A 26,071-nucleotide genomic window follows, 5' to 3' on the forward strand; every position below is an offset into this window, starting at 1 on the left:
CGAGGCCAGATCCTGAGAAACAACCTACCAGTAATTGTTACTTAAGAACTATACAGTCTCTATTAAAATATATTAAAAGATCACAAGATACATTTTTATTCATTAACTTTTTAGATTCAGGTTTTCACAACCTTTTTGTAAACGCTGTCAGAATAAGTGCACTGTAAACAACATACCAGTAGAACTATTAATCAGTCCTTCTTTAAGGTGCCCAGTGCATTAAACCAGAGGCTCAAAATATAACATACAACCTATAGCACATAACTGAGAGCATGCAATTCACTTCACAGCTTCTACAACAAGGAGTGAGCTTGAGCAAGCACAGCTACACATAGTTGCAATTTGATTTACTCAGAAGTAGACCCATTGCTTTCTATGGGTGTTATTCTTAAGTCATGATACACTGAATGGTAGCCTTGGACTTTGTTTCAGATGGAAATGAGACTGACATCCTGGTGTTTTAAAAACCAGACCTCAGCCAAACAGTTGCAGAATGTCACAGAAGGGTTGGGTGTGCTCCTGTCAAAGAGAACAAGACTTGCTTTATTTAAATGGAAGCCTTGAGCCCTGGCTTACTTTTGTCTCTGGAGGTCTGAAAAGGTTAACTTTGGCAGCAGCTTTCAACCTCATGTCCTGGAGACAAATAGCCTTCTAATTATCTCTGCATTGTATTCTTGCTCTCCTACTGCCTGAACAGCCCTACCCCTGAGTGACTTGCAGATAAGGTGAGGAGATGATTTACAGTGGATGTATTGGCAGAAATTTCTCATCTTATAGGCGAGTGAATGTGTTCATGGGGAAAAAATGGACACATTTTTGCAGATATATAGATAATAAGTTTCTAAACCAATGCTTCTCAAACTGTTGGTCGGGATCCACTAGGTGGGTTACAAACCAATTTCAGGTGGGTTCCCATTCATTTCAATATTTTATTTTTAATATTTTAGACTTGATGCTACCATGAGATGTAACTGCATCTGGGGAAATGTTACAGACCTGTACTTTTAACAAGCTACTATGTATATTCTTTTAACAATGACAGTAAATGGGACTTACACCTGGGTAAGTGTGGGTAGGATTGCAGCCTAGGAGTGCCACAAATTTTCCTGCTTGATGATGTCACTTCCGGTCACGACATCACTTCCGGTTGGGTCCTGACAGATTCTCATTCTAAAAGTGGGTCCCAGGGCTCAATTTATTTATTTATTCGATTTATATTCCGCTTTTCTCCCCAAAGCGCACCCAAGGTGGCTAAATGTGTGAGAACCACTGTTCTAAACAATCAGCGAGGTAGTGTAAGAGAAATACAGAAACTGAGCAGAAACTGTGCAAATAAGCTGATAATATTTTACTGTCTGAAGGTTTTGACTATAGACTAGCTAGTAAGTTTGTTCTGTTTGTTTACTATGCCATTCTAATATAAAAAGGGAGTAGAAAAATTATGCCATAACTTTTTGTAATGCAGAGACACAGCAGTCTGCCTATTGGCGATATATAAAATTTTACGTTGACCTGTGGCTTACTAGAGACTTTAGAAGACTATAGCTGTGCTTTAATGGAATAAAGGTTATTTCCATCTTTCAATATCTGATTACTTTCAGCCTATACCTATTCATTGCTCCAGGGAAAAGACAGAGTAGACCACTCTTACCGTTCCACCCGAGTGCTGCAATGCAATCCTCTAGGCAGTTGCATCAGCAGCCCACTACCCCAGCAGGCTTTGCGCCTGCATTTCTGGGCATACTTGATTGCCTGGAGCATTGTGTTGCAGCACTCAGGTGGGCTTCGTGTGAGCAGCGAGGCAGAACGGTAAGAGCACTACTCGCATGGGGGAGGGATAAAGCGCTGTGCCGGATCCAACCCACAGACTGTGCTTTGGTGAGTGCTGGACTAGAACCTCCAATATGGAGCTACTTGGCATAAGGAATGCATGGCTAATGCAACAACTGGCAGCCCTATGTAAAGTTTCTCCCTACCCCCTGACACAGTAGGTAGTACAGCTTACTCCCATGATCCACTGCATATGGGGGGGGGGGAAGAAACAATGCCTCAGGGCCCGCACTTCTGGGGCGGTGTTACTGCCTTCCCTTCCCCCTCCATCCCCTGGCATCATCCACCACCACCCAGCCACCTTTGGCCACCCTTCTGAGGCCTCCAGAGGGCTTTTAAATAGCACTTCTGGTTTTTCGACAAAAACCAGAAATGACTTTTAAAGGCTCTCCTTCTAAGGCCTCTGCAGGGCACGGAAGGCCGCGTACGACCTCCCTGGTCCTCTGGAGGAGGCCCCAGACATGATGGTAATGGAAGGACCCTGTTTTGACGGCTCTTTTTTAAAAAAAATGTGGTATATAAATATAAAAAGAAATTCCTTTCTCTGCTCTTGGGTTTGAATCAGGTCACCTTAGAGCAGTCCCCGTTTTCTTATAAGCTGTGGTTCCAGGATAATCAATGGGTTTCTTTTCTCATCCTTGTTTAAACGGAAATTTCCCAGATGCGTTGCCTGGTGAAGCAAGGATTTATGACCCACTTAGGTAGTCTTTCATTTTCTATCTGCTTCTTGTTTATCCAAACAAATGAATGACATTTTTCATAAGCCCTCTCTAAAAGGGCTATTTAACTTTTCCATCCAAAATGAAAATGGCATGATTTATGTATGGATAGATTTGTTATGCCCATTGAATTGCATTATCTGTTCACCAGTATGTCAGCCTTGCGCAGTAACAAGATGAAAAATGGTGAAGCATTGAAAATTCACCTTTATGTTTATGAGTGTGAAGCTGTTCTAACCTTTGCATCTTCAGGAGTGCTTTTTGAGTGATGACTGCTGGAAGTGCCCAGAATTGGCCATACATGTATATTTTTCAGGGACATTCCATGCCTAAGAGACTTGATTTTTTTCCTACCCTCCTTTTCATGGTATTATCCACCAAAACAGCTCGACATTTTTTTCACATGTCGGTTTCTTCAAATGCCCTGCCATGAACTGAACTGTGCATTGTCATGTGGTAAAGAAAATTCTAGGATGATGATGTTAGCAAAACACTGTTGGCTGACTTACAGTGAGGTCATGAATTCCTCGCAGCCTGACTACTGAGGGATTGGAAGTGTTTATAATACAATGTGTACAAACAAAGCAGCTTTAGAGATCCAAGTGGTGGGTGTGGGGGGGCACAAGAGAATGTCACATTCTTGACCCAGGGTGAGGGGAGCTAAAAGCTGAGTGTGAGGGGTATCCAGATTTAATTATATAAGTAATTAGTGTGCCATCAGTGTGCATGACACTTTACAAAGTACAAAGTATGAGTTTCTGCCATGAGGAACTTAGGACCCAATCCTGTCCAACTTTACAATGCTGGTGCAGCTACAGAGCAGCCCCAAGGTAAGGGAACAAGCATTCCCTTATCTTGAAGAGGCCTCCATGACTACTCTCCTGTTGCAGGAAGCGGTTAGCATCCCATCGGCATGGTAGCTTTGGTGAAGGACAGTTGGATAGAATTGGGCTCTAACTCTAAAATTCAACACAGAGTATCCAAGAATGCAAAAGGACAGAACCTGGAAGCAGGAGAGCAGTTCACTAAGGAGAGAAAACCTGAGAAAAGGGTAGGTGGAAGAGTTGGAAAGCTGAGGGAAAGGGCAGAAGGGACAGGAAGTTGAGAGAAGTGGTTCATAGGGTGTAAGAAAGGAAGGACAGAGGGACAGACGGACAATCAAGTGCTGAACAGGCGGGATGGCTAAAGAAAGTTGAACAGACTGGGTTGCAAAATAAAGACCTGAAAAAAATATTGGGGTCATAGACCTGAAGAAAGAGCTACTTACCAAGAAGAACTTTTCAAGGACCCAAGAGACAAATGGAGGCTGTGCACTAATGGTAGGAAGGAAGATTTTGTAGAGGAAAGCTCCCAGAGGAATCCGGGGGTGGGGTGCGAACCATTTTGAGTTACAGGAAGGTAGACAAGATGGGCCCTTCACCTGATCCAGCAAAGCACTTCTTATGTTCTTAAGCTCTGGCTACATGTCAGAGCACCAACAGAGCTTGAGGTGGCCAGGTCCAGTTCCTGCAGAAGGTTCCTGTGCCTTTTAGAGTGTCTATAGAAGGAAGAATCCTACTAAGTGTGGCTCAACCTGTCATCGCCGTATTATGACTTTGCAGCGTTAAGCAGGCAACAGAGGCCAGGAAGCAGCAGGTTGGGGCTGGATTTCATACACTGATTTGAACTAACCAACTTGTTCTCTGGTAACAGGCGCCTAGTCTCCACATTTGTGGATTTGTTGGACCTGATTTTAACTTAGCACTGTTGGCTTCGCTTGTCTAAGACTCATCTCACTAGAACAAAAACCAAGAGCAATTTCAGTTTGAGTTGCAAAAGTGCATCTGATAGTTTGGGATAAGTGTGAGGAGGGAAAGCTGGCTTTACTGCACAACATATATACTGAACATTCATGTTGAATGTTCTTTGTTAGATCAATCAGACCATCTTTCATCAGGTAGTGGTATGCTCTTAAGTGCTATTATAATGATGCTTGTTGCATTAATTATGACACCAGCAATACATAATTTGGAGCCCTATTTAAAATGTTTATAGCACCAATTTATATTGACAACAGAAAAAAATTGAGAGTCTGCTGTATGCTTTGCTGCAAGGGAAAATATTTTCTGTTATTTTGGATTACATTATCAAATCTAAGTTGCAGATCAGTTCTTTATATGGCAACATGAGTAGAAGAACCAAATATACCATGTTTTTTAAACCTCTTGCATGAGATGCTAGTGGGTGAAGTTTATCTTTTTCCTTTTTTTAATTATTTGTTCACTTATTTCCAGGGTATCATTGCACAGTCAGCAAAATCTCATGACCGTCTCCAACCTTGGAGTTATTTTTGGACCCACTCTGATGAGAGCCCAGGAAGAAACTGTGGCTGCTATGATGAACATCAAGTTTCAGAATATTGTGGTTGAGATTCTCATCGAGCATTATGAAAAGGTAGAACAGTGGAATCATGTAAACCTTCCTGAAAGACGTAATGTTAACATGGTTGGATTTAATCCTACAGTAACAAGTCACAGAATATATTGGGACCATGCATTTCCTTCACTACTTCCTTTGCACATGAGAGTGAAAACTCCACATTCATTGTTTACTAATCTATAGTTTCCTGTTACTTATGAATGCGGGCAACTGTCCCTTGTGTTAGCTATAATTCAGTAACGAATTAGGATTTCAAACCTCAGTTTGATTCTGGTTGTGGTTTTGCTCAGGGCCCCATTCTGAGAATCATCTACCTCCTCATAGCCACTCCTAGTTTGAAAAAGCCACTCTTAGTTTGAAAAAGGTACAGTGGTGCCTCGCAAGACGAATGCCTCGCACACCGAAAAACTCGCAAGACGAAAGCGTTTTTGCGATTTTTCCTGGTGACTCACAAGACGAATTTTTCTATGCCGTGCTTCGCAAGATGAATTTTTAAAATTAAAAAGTTGAAGTTTTGTGCTTGAAATTTTTGAAATCCTCTGTACAGTATGTATGCCTTTAAAGAGCACTTAATAAACACTTTGTAAACCAAATTTGACTTTGTTCTGACTCTTTTTCCCCATAGGAACACATTAATTAAATTTCAGTGCATTCCTATGGGAAACTGCGCTTCGCAAGACGGAACGAATTAATTTCGTCTTGCGAGGCACCACTGTACTTTAGACTCTGCACTGTTTATGGTATTAGTGTAGAGTCTAAAGTACCTTTTTCAAACTAAGAGTGGCTATGAGGAGGAGCACAGAGGTAGATGATTCTCAGAATGGGGCCCTGAGCAAAAAATGGTTGAGAAACCCTGATGTGAACCATTGCTTAGAGGTTTATGGTCTCCATTGAACATGTTCTCAAACTCTCTGGACCAGGATGAGTCTTTGCGGTGGCAAGGTGCAAAGCAGCAACATGATCCCCCAGGATCTCATCACTGCAGGGAAAGAGGGGTTTTTTAAAATGTAACTTACCTGCTGCAAGCTGCAGGGAGCCCTGCAAGGCCCCCTTTTAAAAAAAAAAACACAAAAAAAAACCCTCTTTCCCCAAAGTGGTGCGATCCTGAGGATCCCATCGCTGCCTTCCCCCTGCCCCTGCCCCTCAAAGGGAAAGGGGCTATGGTTCTCCAGCTGGGGGGTTGCAACCCACCAGTTTGAGAAGCCCTGCACTGAAACTTACACTGCAATCCTATGCACGTCTACTCAGAAGTGACCGTATTTAAATACCTCCTAAACATTTATACTGGCTCAAAGGTACAGGTTGAGCCTCATTATTCGTGTGGGTTCTGTTCCAAGCACTCACATGGATGGCAAAAAACGCACTATAGCAAATCAGTTTAAAAAAACAAAGTTTCTATGCACCAGTGATTTAAAAACAGCCTTGCTATCCTTTGTGATGTAAGATAAGAGTCATTAAGAAGACAGTCCATCAGTCGGGCTCTTCACTCAGCCCCTCCCTTCAGCAATGCAAAGTGATCACCTTTCTTTCATGTGCTCAGGGGGAAGGGAGGGGTCTGCTGGATAGAGAAGGATTGATGGATTGTCAGCCAGCCGCCCGCCCTCTCTCTCTCATTAAGGAGACTATTGTTAAAGGACTATCAGTTTTTTAAAAGGATGCATTTAAAAGGATGCATTCTTCCCCTTCTCCAGGGATCAGCACATTCCTTCTCATTTGCAGGGGCCATTCGTGTTGCGTCAAATCCATGTATAAAAAATCCGTGTATAAATAGGCTGGACCTGTAATTTATTCACACGTCTGCAGTTGAAAGACAGCAGTACTATGTCCAGGTTTCTCGCCTCCAACACTTGTGCCTCACTAATGTCCTGATATCATGTTCTGATATGACATGTCCATGTTTTGCGCCCCCCCCCCCATGTCATTGACTGGTAACAAGCAGTGAAATCCTGAGCATTCTCACATTGTGATGTAAGAATTACTAGATGACACTGAGGACAGAACTGGTTGTATGGCTGCCACTTCAAGCGGCAGAGGCATAATTAGTGTCACACCTAACTTGAGTATGTCATTAGCCACCACCAGGTACAAAGAGCCTCATGGGACTGACAGACTCTTTACTGGGGACAAGGAGTCATTAATGTTAGCAATTTCCCCTGTGTAGGTAGCTTGCCTTTTTTTTCTTCTCTTCTCCTACACCTCTGTATATTTCCAGGCACTGAAGACTTATTACTATATTGGCCAGACTATATTGGATTTGAAATTGGTCTTTTGGGAAAGAAAAGGTGTTAGAAGAACATGCTCTGCCTGTCTGCTAGTGTCAGATTGTAGATTTTAAATACCAAGTTCCTGAACTTAGATTTGTGCTTTGTGTCTCGCTGTAGTTGGTGTAGTATATTGTAGTTGGTGTAGTACAGGGGTGCCCAAACCCTGGCCATGGGGCCACTTGCGGCCCTCGAGGACTCCCAATGCAGCCCTCAGGGAGCCCCCAGTCTCCAATGCATCTCTGACCCTCCAGAGGTGCTGGAGGGTCTCATTGTTCCGATGCAACTGTTTGACCTCTCAAGAGGGCTCTTTCCACTGCTTGCTGTTTCACGTCTGTGATGCAGTAGCGGCAGCAAAGGAAAGGCCAGCCTTGCTTTGTGCAAGGCCTTGAGCTATTGCAAGACCTTCATTCATTCATATAAGTTCATCTTTAATATATTCATTTATGTAAACTTATGTAAATTCATTCAAATTTAAAATGTCAATTTTTTTCCCCGGCCCCTGGAACAGTGTCAGAGAGATGATGTGGCCCTCCTGCCAAAAACTTTGGACACCCCTGGTGTAGTGTATTGATTACTGGGCTGGGGCACTTTCCTTACCTGGAAAGGCTATAGCGTTTGGGGCTCTTCAGCCTAGAAAAAAGGTGCCTGAGAGGGAACATGATTGAGACATACAAAATTGTGCAGGGGATGGATGGAAAGATGTTCTTTTCCCTCTCAGACACACCAGAACCAGGAGGTTGGTTGGTTGGTTGGCAACCAGGAGACATTCAATAAAATTGAGTGTTGGTAGAGTTAGAACAGACGAAATAAAATATTTTTTACCCAATATTAGTCCATGGAACTCCTTGCCATAGGATGTTGTGATGGCATCTGACCTGGATGCCTTTAAAAGGGGATTGGACAGATTTCTGGAGGAAATTTCCATCACAGGTTACAAGCCATGAGGGGAATGTGCAACCTACTGATTTTAGAAGTAGGCTGCCTCAGAAGGCCAGGTACAAGGGAGTGGCAACAGATGTAGGTTTTTTGTTGTCTTGGGTGCTCCCTGCAGCATCTGGTAGGCCACTGTGAGGTACAGGAAGCTGGACTAGATGAACCTTTGGCCTGATCCAGTGGGGCTCTTTTTATGATTAAAAGCATGGACTATAGAGTCTGATATCGCTACATAGGCCTGCTATGATTTCTTGGCCCAGAGACACAATATAAGGAAAATGTAGTTTCTCCTATAATATTCTAAATAAGCTTTTTAAAAGACTCATTACTTTTAACTGGCAGATATTCCACACAGCCCCGGATCCTACCATCTCTCTTCCACAGCCACAGCCCCGATCAGGCTCCCGAAGGACACGAGCAATTTGCCTCTCCACTCGCAAACCCAGGGGACGGTATACTCCATGCCTGGCAGACCCTGATAGTAAGTGTCACTTTCTCACTGTTGGCAATTAATGGGTAGTTGTAATTGGTTTTTTTCTGAGCACAAGGGATGCTTCCCAGTAAAGCTTTTCATTCTGTCTTAAGGCTAAAGGAATTCATCTTGGCTGAAGGCTCATGTTGCTATTGCCTTGTTGAATCTAAGCAGGTTTGATCTGGAGAATCCCTGAATGAGCCTGACTCATAAAGGAACCTTATGAACACCATCCTGAACTCCATGATGATAGAAAGATGAGATATGAAATAAATACCAGTGTAATAATAATAATAAAAATATACAGTATTTATGTACCGCCTTTCTTGGTCTTTATTCAAGAATTTATTCAAGGCGGTTTACACAGGCAGGCTTATTAAATCCACGCAGGGATTTTTACAAATTGAAAGAAGGTTCTTTCTTTCAAGAACCACTACATTCAAGGTGTTACACTCCGATCTGGTTTAACATTCTGGCCTCCATCCTCCCACGCTCCGAGCAGATGGAACAGCTCAGCTGCAGCTTGCCAGCTGCTTCAAGGTCGCACAGTGCCGGTGGCCTCAAACTGGCGACCTTGTGGATGTTAATCTTCAGGCAAATGGAGGCTCTACCCTCTAGACCAGACCGCCTGCCTCCTGTGTACAGGCTAGATGCGTGAATTGATCTTGCCCATCCACAGCTAGCATGCAAACTGCAAGTGTTAAGCAGAGATAAGACAGAGATTCTGCTGGCGGGATGATTATTTTAGCTGGTCATAGAGGCTTGATTTGTTCAGGACTGGATTTGTTCAGGACTTGGACCAGATTTCCAGCTGTCTGTTTGTCTGTTTGTTTGGCACTCCTCTTAGAAGTTCAAGTGGTGGTGGTGATGACAAAGAGCACTTTTTGTAAGTTTAAGCAACTGGTCCTTTTCCTAGGAAAATTGCATAAGGCCATGTCCAGTCCAGTTGGAGACCCAGATTGGAGACTCTAAATTAGTCTACTGTGATGTGCTTTATATAGGACTGCTTTATAAAAGTACTTGGAAACTTCATCCAGTGCCAGTCACAGCAGCCAGATTTTAGCTGGGCTGCTAATCTGAAGGATCTTATTTGATCTGGTTCCTTATATCTGTCTGCTGGTTGTTTCCAGACTCAGTTCAAGGTGTGGTTCTTGCCTTGAGACCTGGGTATGAAGGCAAATCACTTACTCCCATACATTCCTTCTCTTTCTCTGCATTCAACTGAGGATCTGTGCCAGGTGCCTTTAGTGTAACCCTCCTGACAAAGCATGATTATTACCTGAGAACCAATTTTGCTGTTTTTTTTTTAATTCTTCCCTACCCCTAACTGTTCTACTTTCTAGGTGATTCCTATAGTAGCAGTCCAGACAGCACTCCCATGGGCAGTATAGAATCACTATCATCTCATTCCTCAGAACAAAACAGCACCATAAAACCTACATCTTCTCAACCCAGGGAGAAAGCAGGAGGAGTTCCATGGATTGCTTCAACTCCTTCATCAAATGGACAGAAAAACTCAGTTCTTTGGACCACAAGTCCTGAGTCATCCTCAAAAGAGGATGCAACAAAAACTGATGTGGAGTCTGACTGTCAGAGTGTTACCTCTATCACTGGTCCAGAGAATATGACTCCACCAGTTGACCTAACCAAAAGGGGACTGTACAGCGTCTCAGGGATGAAAAGGTCCGCATCTTCATCTTTAAGGTCACTCCCTTCTGCTGAAGGTAAGACCTATGTATTTGTTGTTTTCAAAACTGGTAATTGTCACTAGGTTCTGTTAATGCCAGTGAATGATATTTCTCCACCTAGTATTGAGTTTTAGTAGCTTGAATGACAAATGAATGAATAGGCCATTTTTAAAAAGATTTATAACTAGTGGTGTTTGAAAATGATTTTTTTTCACAGATTTCATGATTTGAAAAAAAAAATTAAAAAGGCAAAGAGCAGTGTCATGTGTTTTTATTCCAAGTTCTCGTATTGATTAATTTTAAACACTTTAAAAGTGTACTAGGTACATGATATAGGTGATATAGTGTCGGCAGATGTAGCCACAGTATTATTTCTAACTGGAAAAGTAATCTACAGGTTGTGCCTCGTTATCCATTGGGGTTCTGTTCAGGAACCCTCAGTGAATTAAAAAAAAAAAATCATCAGTGGGTTCCAAATCAGTGGAAAAACAGTTTTAAAGACCCACTTCCAGGTTTCTTGCTCCTTGTCGCCCCAGAATGCATTGATAGTGACACTATGCCGTATTCAGCCACTAGATGGGGTGAATAATGGAATCTAATGGAATGAAATTATAATTATTTAACAGCACGAATGTAGGCAATTGGTTTTTTTCCCCTTGTTACAAGGCATTTAAAAGTGGGTCTTAAAGTAAACACAGAAAAATTAAAAAGATGATGACGATACATTGATACATATATTAATTAGAATCTATATCTTGTATGAAACTCTTGACCAATTAATGTATTTCAATTCTTTCTGGGTAGAATGAGTTTTTTTATGCTGCTATGAGATTTTGCTTTCTAAAATGACTATTCATAGAAGAGGGAAAGGTCAAATAAGAAAGGTGCAAGACTAAAAGCTCAATGAAACAGGGAAGGAAACAGAATTGCTTTGTCACCAAAATATGTTGTGTCAGTAAATGAGTCATTTCTAGATTTCAAGTAGACACCATCAGCACTTTGCCTTGAAAGAGTTTTTGTCCTCACTGGTGTTTACATTGCATGGCTCTCTTCCCACAAGTGATTACAATCCAACCACTTCATCATTTTTTTCAATGTTTATTTCAGTAGACATCCTGCTCTGTACTTGCTTCTGTCTTCTCGCATTTGCAGCTAAGTGTGCTTGTTGCTGCCTATTTCAAAGACCAGATAAAAAGAGAAATTGCCATGACACTTACATGTCATGTATGTGGGTATCCGTGGGGGATCCATTCCAGGCCACCCCCCTCCCCCATGGATACTGATTTCCGCGGCTACTGAAATCTATGGAAAGCCCTTAAAGGACCTCCCTGACACAACCAAAAGGCACTTCTGGTTGCGTCCAGGAGGTCATGAGGCCTCCAGCGTAGGTTGGCACCCATGCTGAGCCAAATCTTTGGGTGCCAAGCTTTCAGATAAGGAGGGTCCTCTATATATAGTAAGGGCTGAACTAAGCAGTAAATGGGAGCCAGGGTGGCATAGAGGTATAACCATCAGACCAGAGCTTTGGGAGACCGAGGTTCAAATTCAGCCTTGACAGTGAAGTTCACTGGGGTGATGCTGGGCCAACCTCTGTCTCTTAGCAGAATCTACCTCTCCCATTTTATCCTCACAGCAACCCTGCTAGGGAGTTGAAAACACATATATCCCAGAAGGCAGAGCAGGATTTAAACATAATAAAATGAAATGTGGGTTCCTGAATTGTTGTTGCTGTTGATGAGATGGGGGGAGGGGATTTGCTGGGGCATTAGTTCTTCCCAGCCCACTGCTTTCTCTTTACAACTGTTGTGACCTACAACTTCCAGCTTGTGTTCTCCCCTGGATGTGACAGGCAAATTCTGGGAACAAAACCATGGCCAAAACTATTAAGCAGCTCCCCTCTGTCTGTCTGTTAACGCCTGCAAATGTAAACTTCTCATCATGCATGCAATGCACGCACATTGACTTGCAGGAAAGTGGAAATCCATGCTGTCTAAGAGATGTTCAAGGTGAGATCATGTATCCCTTTGTTCTTCAGGTAATAAAAGCTGCAGTGGTTCAGTACAGAGTTTAGCATCATTAGAAGCCAAAGAGACCCCAAAAGCTCCACCAGACCCAGACCTCCCTCCAAAAATGTGCCGAAGGCTGAGATTGGATACAACGTCCAGTAATGGCTATCAAAGGCCAGGGTCTGTGTAAGTTGGCCCAATTTTGTGTGCTGTTCAAAGTTTGTATTCTGAAGAGTACGTGTAAAACTGAAATTCTTCCTTGCGTTCCAGGGTGGCAGCGAGAGCCCAGCTGTTTGAAAGTGCTTGCTCTTTTAAACCTGCTCCGTCAGGAAGGTAAGCTGCCCTTCACAAATTCAGGGGGCTGCTGTCATCATTCCTCCCTTTCTGCCGTGTGGTTATGAGAATTAGAAATGTCTTGAAAATGAAAGCTTTTGCCTAGTGATGAGGTGAACTTGGTATTGGAAAAGTGAAATACAAACTCCCCCTCCCCACTTTGTAGAGTATCTGCTCATATGAGCCTGGCCCCAAAAATTACAAGTTCAGGTCCTGCTAAAAGTTCACCCCCAGCCAGCCTTTACAGATAGTCTAGCATACCCTTCTCAAGCAGAAAAACCACTGTCCCTCTGAGAAACTGGCAGGAGAGGACTTACAAGACCTTCCCCTTCAAAATCATGGTTAGCAGCATCATTTCCAGCTTGGAAAAACATCTGATTTAAAGTTTCTAGGCCACCCAAAATGGCTGGCCAGCTCTGTGCTTTGGGGCTTCCCAGAAGCTCCTGGGTGGCCACAGTAGAAAACAGGACCCTGGACCATACAAGCCCTTGTATGCTCTGTTTATTCATTATTGTGCTTGCTTAAGAATGCAACAGTGGCCTCACTAGATCAGAGCAGCTCTTATTTAATTCAGTGTTTTGTTTCCAATATGGGCTGACCAGATGCTGGCAAGGAAGGCAGGAAAACAAGGGCCTTCCTCTGTTTGTCCCCACAGCCATCAAAGTTTGTAGTCGTCACTACCCCATCTTGTGATAGTGAAGTCCATCCGTTAATTCTACATTATGTATTGACCCGTCTTCCCACCTCCCTCCCAGTCTCTCATCTCATCAGGTGTTTTACCATTCTCCATTCAGAGTGCCTTTGCCTCTTCAGTGCACCTGAAAGGTACATCACACAAAAGGAAGTGTGATTTCTTGGGTTGGTAAAGCAAAGGAGGTTGGTGAGGTTTTGCAGATATTCAGCCTTCCCCTGTGTAAGGAATTGAGGTTAATAATAATGTGTAGGATAAATGAGAGGCCACCAGGAAGGAAGGAAGGAAAGGAAGAACAAACTCTGCAGCTGGGCTTTCTTTGTCCAGCTCTGAAAATTCAGGCATGACCATGCAGATGGGCAGAGTTCTGAGCCAGCTATATATTTTCGGCTCAGTGCAATAACTGCAAACACACCCACGTTAATGTTCATGTCCCTTTTCCTTGCAGAAGTAAGAACTTCTTAAGGATTTCCATTAGCCTCCAGAAGATGTTTTTGATATCAGTTGCATTTGCTGAGTTCTTGTGAACCTAATAGTAGTACCGTACATTGAATGTTGAGATTTCAGTCTTAAGAAAAATATATATATTCTGCCACTATATGCCATTTTACAATTAAGTAAATGGAGAGTAAAACAAAATGATGAAAAAACATAGCATGGGGACATGCTGTCACCATCTTGATAAACTGCTGAAGGTCAGCAGTTTGACTTGGAAAAAGAAATCAGGGAGTCAGCCAAAGGAGAGAGTGTTTGGGTAACAGGGGACTTCGGTTATCTTCCTATAACCAACAGAGTGAATTCATGTTCAGGCCATAACAATGAGAGAACATTTCTAGATGCACTGCGCCCTAGAACAGCTGGTCTTGGAACTGACCAGGAGGGAGCATTTTGTAAACTTAATCCTACATGGCAGCCGAGACCTAGTGCAAGATTTAGGTATTATTGCAGTAAGCAGCAGTGACCATAATGCTATCCAGGTTGACATATATGTAAATCACACGTTTCCAAGAAAGGCCAACAGAACTTGAAAGCGAGGTCTCTAAAGCAGACCTTAATGAACGCGTAGGTGCATAATGGAAACAGCTAGAAACCACAGTTCCTCAGGTAAGCTGGACTGAGCCCACCTGTGGCTCTAAAGGTGGAAACCAGAACTCCAAATTGGATACAGAAACAAACTGGGAACCAAAGCAGTTGTTTCCAGTTTGGCTTGGTGTTCTCTCTGCAGCCTGATCCAGGCAGAGCCTGGCGGTTACATTTTGTACCACAAAAGTAGCCCCAGTAATCGTCCAGATGCAACTGAGACATGAAACCTGGTGGCGAGGTAGCTTTTTATCTTGGCAAGGGCTCTGCTAGTTAAAATGTTTTTGGAAAGAAAAAAAAGAATTCGCCGTGGTTTCCCTTCAGTTTCATATCTTGTTTTCATTTCATTTGCATATTATAGGGGAGGGGATATCATCTTCAGTGCTTACTTCATGCACTTGTGATGTGCAGTGATGCAACATGGTATACTATAGGAGGATAGAGTGTTGGATTCGAACCTGTGAGAACTGTGTTCAAATCCTCCTCTTAGCTGTGACGTCCGTAGGGTGGTTACAAGAATAAAAATGAGAGGGAATGTATGTTGCCTTTTTTCTTAGAATGATACAAACGTGGAAAGTGAAACATTTGAAATGTGCTAAGTAAAACATTTGAAGTGTGGAAGACTGCCCAGGTACCTGTATGCCTTCATTCTTGTACTCACTCTGGAATTGAGGGAGGCAGCAGACTTGGAAGGATAGGCACTCTGAATCTGCGCTCCCTTGGACCCCTTGCAAACAGCCACCAATGCAACCATTTTCCATGGCTGCACGGACAGGCCAGCCTTGCCCACAGTTAAAAATAGTCACTGCTTGTGCTAATCGTAATTAAGACCCCTATGACACAAGCAAGGGTTTTAAACCTGGTTCAGTCCTGATTAGGGGTGAACCCGGGTTAGCAGCCTGGCTACTGGGGGAACCTTAGCTATGTGGGAATCGTGTGCTTTGCATTGCAGAGTCAGGCTGCAATTCTTGGCATCTCCAAACAGGGCTGGAAAAAGAACCCCCTTTCCCCCCCCCCCCGGGTGACCAGAGACAATGGAGGACAGAGTGCCTGTACCTTTAACCATTGTATAGAAGAGGGAATCTTGGCAGGTGCAGCTCAACATGGAAGGGTTTAAAAAACTGCACTTGCCAAAACTCCCTTTTCAATGCAATGGTTAAAGGTAGAGGCACTCTGTCCTCCATTGCATCTGGTCACCCTGCCCGCCACCTTCCCCCCCCCATCTGTAATTTTGTAGAGCTGTTGCCACTCAGTGTACAGTGACAGTACTGATGAAGATGGACCAATGGGCTTATTGAAAGCTACTTCCGGAATACCTACTGCCTTATAACAAGCTGGACAATTTTTCCACCTAGAACAGTGTTCTCTCATCTGACAGTGGATCTCTAAGCTTTTGTTGGAGAGGCCAGGAACTAGCCTGCATGGAAGCAGGTGCTTCAGCACTGAGCTATGGCCTCTTCCTGACTTAAGACCAGTGGCGTAGCTAAGGGGGTGCAGGGGGTAGCACGTGCTCCAGGCTACAGGGTGGTGGGGACTACAACATGTGGGCAACAGGGTGGGGGGGCTACAATGCACGGGCAACAATGCCCATGCACGACTATCAGGCTGCTGCAAGGCACACAGGAGAGAGGCTGCTGCAGACACGCAGCAGGGGAGAGGAGATTGGGGGGCAACAGTCAACTCACTGCTCCTTGCTGCTATTCCCCCCCCCCCGAGCAACTTAGAGTGGGCTGCAGATGCAGGGCAGGCACTGCAGAGCAGCCAGCCCAGCAGCTGGGATGGTGGTGGCAGTGGCAGTGGCAGCAGCCGGGGGCTGCGTGGTCTGCTGCTTGCCCTCCGCGACTGCTGTGAGGTCGAGCCCCGGCAGTGCTCCACAAGAACTTTGATCTCTGCTGCCTGCCGGGGGGGGGGGACATGGGGGGCAACAATTGAGCTCCTCCAGACAGGCACACGGGAGGAAGGCATACAGGGGAAGAGATACTTAGAGGCCCAGCCCTATGTATGCCTACTCAGAAGTAAGTCCCATTGTAGTCAATGGGACTTACTCCCAGGAAACTGCATAGGACTGTAGCCTAGGTTTGGCTGCAGTCGCATGGCTGGCAGCCTCCTCTCCTATTCTCCCCTTGCCTTCCCTCCTCCCTGCCTTCCTGTCTGCAATCTTGCCCCCCCTCCCACTAGTCATGGTGGGCTTGGGCGCTGCAATCTTCCCCTCCAAACATTATCTGAATGGGAGGGAAAACCTTCCACACAGCGCTGGGACCAGCACATGAACCTGCAGGGGGAAGGGGGGCAACAGTTAAACAGTTAAACCTGTTAAACAGGCTGCAGTTGTAGGCAGGTTTAAACAGTTAAACCTGCCTACAACTGCAGTCCAATCTAAGTTGCTCACCAGGGTTGCAATCCTATCCACACTTACCTGGGAGTAATCCCCATTGACTGTAATGGGACTTACTTCCACGTAGGATGCATGGATTGTGATCCAAGGCTGCAGTCATATGCACACTTTCCTGGGAGTAAGCCCCATTGACTATAATGGGACTTACTTCCAAGTAGGCATGCATAGGATTGGGCTCTCAGATGGCTGGCTGGCTGGCTGTGATGGATTCCCTGCACAGGAACCTGAAGAGGGAACCAGGCAAGGCAAGGCAAGGCATGCGAGGAAAGCTGAAGTGGGAGCACTGAGCAACACATAGCACCCAGAGCAGGCCAGGCCTGGCCAGGCCTCTTAGTAATAATCATCTCATCATTTATGTGAAATTCATCTATCCCCATTCTGTGCACTTCCTAAAAGTATGCTGCTGTCTGCTATGATTGTCTCCAGCCCCCTACACCTCTCAGACTGTATATACACACTTTCCTGGAGTAAGCTCCGTTGACTATAGTGGGAATTACTTCTGAGCTGACAGGCACATGATTGGGTTCTAAATTAGATATGCCTTTTAGATTTGGGGTCACTTACAGAAGTAAGAGAGGTGGTGGTTTGAAAGAGGGCCTCTTTGGTTTCCTCCCTTTTTAGAAGCCTCCAGTGATCTCTCTAACATTTCTATTTCAGCAAGCCTTCTGATTTTAGTCTTCTGTAGCACCTGACACCTGCTGCTTTTATTGATGCTTTTATGCTTTATTGCACAGGCCTACAAAATTGAGGGTCAGAAAAGTTTTTCCCAAATTTTATGGTGGTTTGATATGAATTTGGGGTGCCGCTTCCAAAAATGTCATCCGTTTTGCCCTATCATGTCTAGTTTTGGAGATATAGTATAGCATCGTTAGTGAATGGTTCAAGCAGCTTCCTCATGAGGAAGCCATGGTGTAGGCTTCCTCATGAGGAAGCTGTTTGAACCATTCACTAAAGAGGCTATGCCGTGTCTCCAAAACTAGACATGATTGGGCAAAATGGATGCCATTTTCGGAATCAGCACCCCAAATATACCCAGGAATTGGTGTAATGTTTAAGGAAGCAAAATGTGTGTTGGCCTGCGTTATTGTATTTTATGTGCTTGTATGGTCATCCATTATGCCTGTGATTGTTTGCTGCTTTTTTACATTGCCTTTTACATTTTTATTTTACATGTATACATATTTAAATTGTTGTAAGCCACTTTGGAAGCCCTTCAGAAGAAAAGTGGGACAAAAAATTAAATAGGCAAATAAACAAATAACACAGTTTTAATTCATACAACTTATGACCCAATCCTAACTTTCAACGTCCTTGCTTTTTTCAAAATATTAACTAACATTTCTCACTCACTTAATAAATAGAAAAGACCCAATTTCATTAATTAAATTTGATTTTATTGTGGGGGGGGGGCTACAAAATGTTCTCTGCACTAGGCAGCAAATGGGTTAGCTACACCAACCGCTTAAGACTCTTACCCCTCCCAAGTATGGTTAAGGAAGTGCAGGGAGAATGCGTGCGCGGGAGGGGAGGGGCCAGAATGTTGAAGCTGAGACCGTGTTTGGCCTGCACAAACGGACATGCTTTGCTTCCAAAACACAGTTGCTTCCTTAACACAGTTCTTAGTTCATGTCACTGGAATTGTCTTCCTTTTAATAGGTCATGTATTTTGCTGTTGTTTGTCATAATGTAAACTATGCTTTTTTAGGCAAGCCAAGGCCATGTATTCCTGTAAGGCTGAACACAGTCATGAACTCTCCTTTCCTCAGGGAGCAATATTTTCCAACGGTAAGATTCAGCTGGATTTTTTTTTAACAATTCATTCATTATTTCTAATTATGTAGTTAATACATTAAGGGTGCAATCCTGACAATGCAGGCGCTGGCTCCCAAGTATCACAAACATGCCGTAAAGCACTTTACACTGACTCTGGAGTCAGCTGGGCAGGTGCAGAGTCCCACACCAGCCTGGGAGGTCCAGACCTGACCCCAGCTTGATGGGGTGCATTTGCGCTGGGCGGCACAGGGCATGGGAAGGGAGCGTTTTGGGACCAAGGAGGGTGCTCAGATTAGCTTCAGCTAAATAGCTGGCACAGATCCCCATGGGGCAGACTGGGGCTTGATACAAGGTAAGGCGAAAATATCCCTTGTCCCGAGGTGACCTCCAACCTGCACCTAACCTGCCCTGTATACAGTGCAGGCCAGTTGACCTGGCTGTTCCAGTGCAGGTTAGGATTGGGCTGTAAAATGCATTTACAATAAGGTTCAAAAATCCAGTGAAGGTAATCTATGCTCTTTCCGCTCCTGAACAGTGTATCCATCTGTGGAGCCAGGATGGTTAAAAGCAACGTATGACGGCAAAACAGGCCTCGTTCCAGAGAATTACGTCGTCTTTCTCTAGTAATAGTTAGTGGACAACAGCATCTTCATGGTATCCATGGTAACAAGTAATAAGCACTATGATCTTTTTATCTGACACAGATATAGGGATCTGCCAGTTAGCCCAGCGTGCGGTAGAGTCTCTTCGACTTCTGCAATAGCAGATATTATTATTGGAACATGAACACAACCAACAGGGTCCATGTGTGTTTCTGTGTTTTTTAAACTGAAAATGGTACGCTTTTGGACCTCTGAGGATGTGAACTAGAAGTCATTTTATTTCTGAACAGGAAAACTGATCAGCAAAAAATAAAACTCAGAATGAAAGATTGTGATTTGGAAAAGATGACTTTAGTCAGCTGAGCTGTTTGTTCTCTAGTCCCAGCCATTTCAAGGAGGTATTTGATTAGCATCAAAAAAATTTTTAGATTTTTTTTTTGTATGAAGGTCTACAGAAGTTACAATTTGCAAATATAATGCAGGACTGCAAATTCAATTAGCTTGATGCTAGTTTTAATGAAAGTGCAGTCTTTTTTAAAAAAAATGCTACGTGTGTGTGGGCTTTTCTCTCTTCACTTCTTGGAGATTTGTCACTATAATTATTAATAAATTATATTTATATAATCTGCCTGCCCTGAAATGTTGTAACCCTAATTCATAACACAAGCCAGACAGATGGATAAATATTTCTTAATTTGTTCTGTCTGTGGGTAATACCTTGAATCATAAATGGTTTGTGGTGATGGTTCATGATGAATGAGGCATGAAGCAAAAAACTGAAATGTTCAATGTTAAGCAAAATCCTTCACTTGGTTTGATACATGAAATGATTGAAGCTCTTTGAATTTCTCCTGTAAATTTGTCTTGTTTCATAAGCTATCTGAAATTTCTGTGCTGTGCAGTTACAAATGGAATGTGATAGACTTTGGCTACTCAGTTCTAAAATATAGTACTAGTTGTCATTCATATAGGTAGTTCTTATGACCATTACAACTTCTAACAGAGGCAATTAATCCACTCACAATATCACTCAGGCCTAATCTGCACATGCCATGGAATACAGTGGTAAAATGAACAGTGGAAGGGGGTGTGCTAATTTTTTTCTTTAGGGTACCACATTTAATGAAAATGACCAACTTCCTTTCTAATAAGAAAAGGAAATGTTCTGTCTCAGCCCACTTTCTGCTATGCTAGCTTTTGTACTTGCAAGGCAATACCATTCAAAATGACGATTCACACCTATGGTCTAAAGTGGGGCAGGCCCTTCTTCCACCTTGTGACTCTTCTGTAGTGTCTCCATTTTCTCCTTCTGTATATGTAGACATATTTCACAGGCTTGCTTCTTCACACTGCTACAGATCCACATGGTTTGTCTTGCCTTCTTGGCAGCAAACATCTCTGTTTATAAGAACAGTAAGGAGTAAGGCCTGTACAACTTAGAGTCAAGCATTTCACATTCAACACAATCAGAACACAGCACAGCAGCTACATCGGAGGCTCCAGCAGAGTCTCAACAAAACACCTGGGGTTCTTTGCTGCCTGTTTGGGATTGCAAAAATAGGGAGGATGTTGAACAATTGGCATAGAATCAATACCTGGGATGCTAAACTTAATGCCCCAGAGATATCACTCACTCACTCACTCACTCACTCACACTGTGCTTGGTGTTCAGTGCTTTTTTTATTATGGGGAGAATCAACAAGTACAGCTTTCATCTATGCAGGTAAATTGCATTTATGGGGTTGGGGCTTCAGTGACACTGAGGCAGGGCTTGACCACATGGTCTCACCGCCCAGCCATGAATAGATTTGTAAATTCAACCAATGTGTTGCTGTCCTAGAAGACCCAGGGCCACTTTGCCGTTTTATGGGCTTGGTAAGCAAAAGAAGATCTTACTGTTGATTTGCTAAAACATTTGTTTGAGACAGGCCCAGATATAACTGCAGATAGACAATACCAAGCAGCCAACAAGTAAGATGTTGTGTTTTTTTTAATTCTTCTTTAACCTCCCACATCTAAAACATGCATTTAGAGCAGAAGGATTGCTCTAGAAATTGGCATTTATAAACTGAAGTCCTTTTGATTCACATTTGACTTTTCCCTTTGTAGAGATACAGAGGGCTGAGCGCAGTCTACCTCATCTCTCTCATTAACTTTTGACATATATGGGAAGGATTTTATGGCAAATGTACCATTCAGTAAAGAGGCTGATGACTGCTGATACATGTCAAGGCATCTCTATGGGAAGAAGAATTTCATGTAGACGCAGCATAGAATAGCTTAATCTTCCATCGCACATTGCTTGAAATGAAAAAGCGTGAATACCTTTTAACAAATCCCCTTTGATTGCTTTATAGTTGTATTATGTTGTATTTGCAAAAAGGGGTTTCTTTTAAGGATAATGCCATATAGTTGAACTTGATGAACACACATGAAGTGAGAGAAGACAGATGATATTTGCAGTGTTGTTTTTTTTCAGGTGCTTCATGGTCTGTGCCATGAGCCTTCTATCCAGAAACGGAAATGTGACGTTAACTCTTTGTCTTGGTCCTGATGTGCTGAAGCCATTGAAGGATTGCTTGATGGTGTGAAGCACATTTTCTGCCAGCGGCACCTTTTCTGCTCTTTGAAGTGCCAAATGTTCTTGCCCCCAAATTGGATAACGGAGGTCTGTGTGACACCGTTTTTGTCTCAAGCCCAGAGCTGCCACTTAAGTGCTTAGAAGCTTCACATTTTGTCTTGTCCCACCCTCCATAGTGCCAGTGCATGGCTGGCTTATTTCGAGAGAAAATGGTGCCAAATGGACCTGACAATAAACTTTCCCCAGACCCTGTTTATATATAACTGTGCCTTTTATGCTCCTCTTTTTTAGCTTTAATTGGATTCATTTTGCCATCTCTTTGAAGGCAGGATTGTCAGTAGAATTCAGAGCAATGATTAGGAAATAAAGGACAATTTCAGCAGCCAAAAAGTAGCATTGTAATTTATTCTCCTTTGCCTTCTTTGTGGCTTGCATTTGTTCCTAGAGCAACCTTGCAATTAGTAAAAAAGCTGTTTGAACTGCACTATTCATTGGTAGGAAGAGGCAATTTTGGTGGGCAATGGTGAACAGAGGAAAACACCCTATCCTAATTTTCTCAATGGGAAGGTGTGGCCATAGGTTCCTTGTATTGTTCCCTCCCCCCCTTTTCTGGATGATCTTGAACTGGAGAAAGAATGAAATGGCTTACTCCACCCTCAATTTCTCCATTCAGACTTGCAGCCTACACCAGCTAAGTTCAAACCGAAACCAAAAGTGGAAGAAGAAAAACATGGAAGTCCTCCATGCAACATATAGCTTGAAATCAGTGCAAAAACCAGTCAGTAACCTGCATTAAAGACCACTGATATCTTCATGCACAAACAGAATTATCATTTTTTAAAAGCAGTAATCCATTAGCTGTTAGGGGTAGGCACTAAAATCCAGCCCCTATCCCTCTCAAGTGGTTAATTATCACTATGGCCAGTTTTCAGACAGGGTTGCATCCATGTTTCCCTGGCATCAGGGTGAGGAGCTGCACATGTAATGCTGATGGGTGCCCAGAAGCCTGCCTCCGTGCACTTGTAGCCTTTAGCTAGATCAGGGCAATTGTAGTTTTTCCAAATATACGTTGGAATAACCATACATTTTTGTTTGTTTCAGTAACAATGAAAACTGGCAAAGTTACTTCTTTGCTAATTGAAAATTAGGGCCCCCTTATCGAAGCCATTGTTGCTATAATATGTTCTGGCAACTGCTATAAACAATGGTAGGATATATTATTGTCCTGTATGTGGCAGCATTTCATAGTTTATTTGATGCACAGCTCTCTGGTGCTTGCTTTTCTCCTGTTTCAAGGGTCAGGTTGTCTTGAAAGAGAGAGAAACCCTTTTGCTCAAGTTTTCAAAACATCTTCAGATCTTCCAGACCTTGGGAATATAGCAGATTCAAGTTAAGGCTTGACTAGTTGCCCATCTGTGAATTTCATTTAAATTAATTTTTGTGTGTGTGTCCTGGTACTAGAGGGTTTTTATATAATTTTTGGATATTATTTTGTACTTTAATACTGGGAATTTGTATCCAATAATACAAAAGTCAAATTATATTTAAGAAACTATTGCAAGTAAATTATCTTATAGAACTTTCTGTTTATTTTGTAGTGTATTTTTTGTAATTATCTGCACTCTGTACATATATATGTAAATAACCCGCATTTAATTCTTGAAGCATTTTGCTACGACTGTAGCTTTCCACTGTAATTTTCCACTAAAATGTAAGAAATATTTAATAATTAAATGTGGCTATTGTAACTTTTTTGCACTGGCTTATTTTTTTATTAACTGTAGAAAATTTTATTGCTCGTATTTGAGTCCAACGGTACTGACTACCTATTAACCCTGGATGAAGCCTTATCATCTGGGTGGAAATTACACAACTGAGGAGCAGTAGAAGTGCTCTACCTCTGGTCTTCCTGAAACAACCTTGTGAAGAGAGAGAAACCAGAGTGAGGCCTTATTTTCAGGTCTTAAATTGGTGGAAGACTTTGTACAGGAAGAGGTATTCCCAGAGATGCACAGTGCCTTGTTGCAAATAATTTAGGACTTTATCAATTATACCAGCACCCTGATTTGATCTGGGCTAGTATACTAGATCTGATTTGATCTGGAGCTAGTAAGGTTGAAACATACATGTTCCCTGCAACAGTTGCGCCCTGCTGTGTTTTTAAACCACCTGAAACTTTTGAGGTCTTCAGTGGCAGTCCCATATGGACTACATTTCAGGAGTTGATCTATGAACTTATAAATGCATGAGCAGCAGTCACCAGATTCCAGCTGTACAGGTAGGGGTCCAGCCAGCCATTCAGTGGCGGCTGATAGTGGTCAGATGCTACTTTCTATCACCTGATACTTTTAGAGTTAGAACAAGTTTAGTAGAATTCCCCGGCTGCTGACTGAGGACTGGAACAAAGGGAAAGGTCTTAGGCATTGGTGGGGCAAGCAGTGGGCTATACAGTGGGCTAGGCCATGCCCCAGGCAGTGGGCATGGTGATGCACCATTGGTCAACCCGCTGGTTTTTTGGCTGTAACATTTGTAAGAATAGAGATATTTCAACACAGTTCGTTTCATTGCATTATGCATGAAATTATGCATCGAATGATATATAACATGGTGGTGGTATTCAAAAATACCTAGATTTAAAAATTTTTGGCAACTAGTAGTGCCCCCCCATGTGTGTCATGCAGTCTGGTCTGTACCCCCTACACCCCCAAAGCGGTGCCACTGGGGACAAGTTGATTAATCTACAAGAGAATCATTTCACTTGTCTTCTACCATAGAACGCAGGGCAATGTACATGGGGTTCCTAGGCTGCCAGTTTTTAGAGTTTATTCCAGAATCTATTCTGGATACTCAGAACAGTCACCAAGCCTTGCAAGACTTACACACAAGCTTTTGCACATCTAGTAGGAGGTCTTTCACTACATACAACAGGCTTCTACTTCAGGGAGGGTTTTCTGGGAACCACTATAGATTCTAGTATGCCTCCCTCCAATTCTACAAAGGATTCACAACCATGTGACATTTTATCCTGAACTTACTTCATATGAGAATAAGGCTTGATGTTATGAGTGATCAACCTCAGAGTAGAGGATTTGAAGGCAAGCTTACTCAGTGCTTAAGGAACAAAAATGGGGATACACACAAGGAAATTTTGTTCTACCTTGAGCTAACTGAAAATGGAAAGCTATGAGCTCAATATCTCCTCTTAGACCTTGTTTTGGGGAACCTACACGAAGTCTTTGTTTGGATAACTGATGAAGTGAACTGTAGCTTATGCTGCAATAAATTGTTTGTCTTCAAGATGCCATAATAACTCTTTGTTGCTTAAAATGCAACATGTAGCACTTGACAGGATTTGGCATAGGGAGAAAAATATCCAGAATAGAAGGATAAGTGAAACATTGCACAACAGGATGGAGATTACAAATATTGAATTATTACCATTGGCTAAGGCTAAGATATAGTGAGCTGAAGTCTGGAGGGACGGTGTGAATGCCACGATTGACAGCTCTGTGGACTGTTGCCTAACAAGCATATAACTCTCTGAGGTACCGCAGAACTCTTAAGCCCCATATAAATCATAGTCTATCGAGGACATATTCAACCTGTTTACTCGCTAGCTAAAATAATTGTCCCGCTTCGCATCAGGCTGTTTGTCTTATTAACAGGCAAATTTGGAATGTGGGAGCAGGCAATAGGGCCAAGGGCATACCACAGCTTTATTCTGCTCCACACCTCTTTTAGAAGTAGAAGAGGTATGGAGCAGAATAAAGTTCCTTCACCCCATTCCAAATTTCTGTTCAAAAAGCAGATAGGTCTGGTCTACATTTTGTAGGCCAGTCTCTAGATGTGTGGAATCTGCTTCATTTTTTCAGGTCTCTCAGGTTCACCAACCAGGTGCAAAATAGTGGCTGGAGACTGAGGAAGAGACCAACAGTTAGAAAGAATACAGCATGTGCTCCGCCGGCCAGCCCAGGAACCGTTTAAAAAAGCTACTATTATTTTGCAATTCACCTCATCTCCTCTGTGGTGTACTGTGTTACGGAATGCATTATCAAGGAAAGTAAACAAGGGAACACTGTTGAGACTTACCACCTTGAGCATGCAGAGTATTCCAAAGGAAAGGCAGGATAAGAATCACTGAAATCAACTTATACAAGGAGAATGTATTTGCATTTTAATGAGCTGTTAATAATACTTGATATCCTGCCACACTCAAATCTAAGAAAAGCAATTGAAGAGATGTGTGGAGTGATTACAATTCACACATGTTTGTTTATTTTTCAGAT

General features: G+C 42.9%; 1 protein-coding gene across 2 annotated transcripts in view; it reads left to right on the forward strand.

Moving 5' to 3' along the window:
- Nucleotides 1-23,537, forward strand: part of ARHGAP42 (Rho GTPase activating protein 42) — a 161,845-nt gene extending 138,308 nt beyond the window's left edge. For both annotated transcript variants that reach the window (XM_066619343.1, XM_066619344.1), the window contains 7 exons: nt 4,823-4,982; nt 8,507-8,645; nt 9,980-10,360; nt 12,360-12,516; nt 12,601-12,663; nt 18,535-18,614; nt 19,138-23,537. In XM_066619343.1, coding sequence (XP_066475440.1) covers nt 4,823-4,982; nt 8,507-8,645; nt 9,980-10,360; nt 12,360-12,516; nt 12,601-12,663; nt 18,535-18,614; nt 19,138-19,226 — 1,069 coding nt within the window. In that variant the 3' untranslated portion in view covers nt 19,227-23,537. The remainder of the gene's footprint in view (nt 1-4,822; nt 4,983-8,506; nt 8,646-9,979; nt 10,361-12,359; nt 12,517-12,600; nt 12,664-18,534; nt 18,615-19,137) is intronic.
- The last annotated feature ends 2,534 nt before the right edge of the window (nt 23,538-26,071 follow it).

The sequence above is a fragment of the Tiliqua scincoides genome, chromosome 3 (assembly GCF_035046505.1).
Source record: "Tiliqua scincoides isolate rTilSci1 chromosome 3, rTilSci1.hap2, whole genome shotgun sequence".
Taxonomy (NCBI): domain Eukaryota; kingdom Metazoa; phylum Chordata; class Lepidosauria; order Squamata; family Scincidae; genus Tiliqua; species Tiliqua scincoides.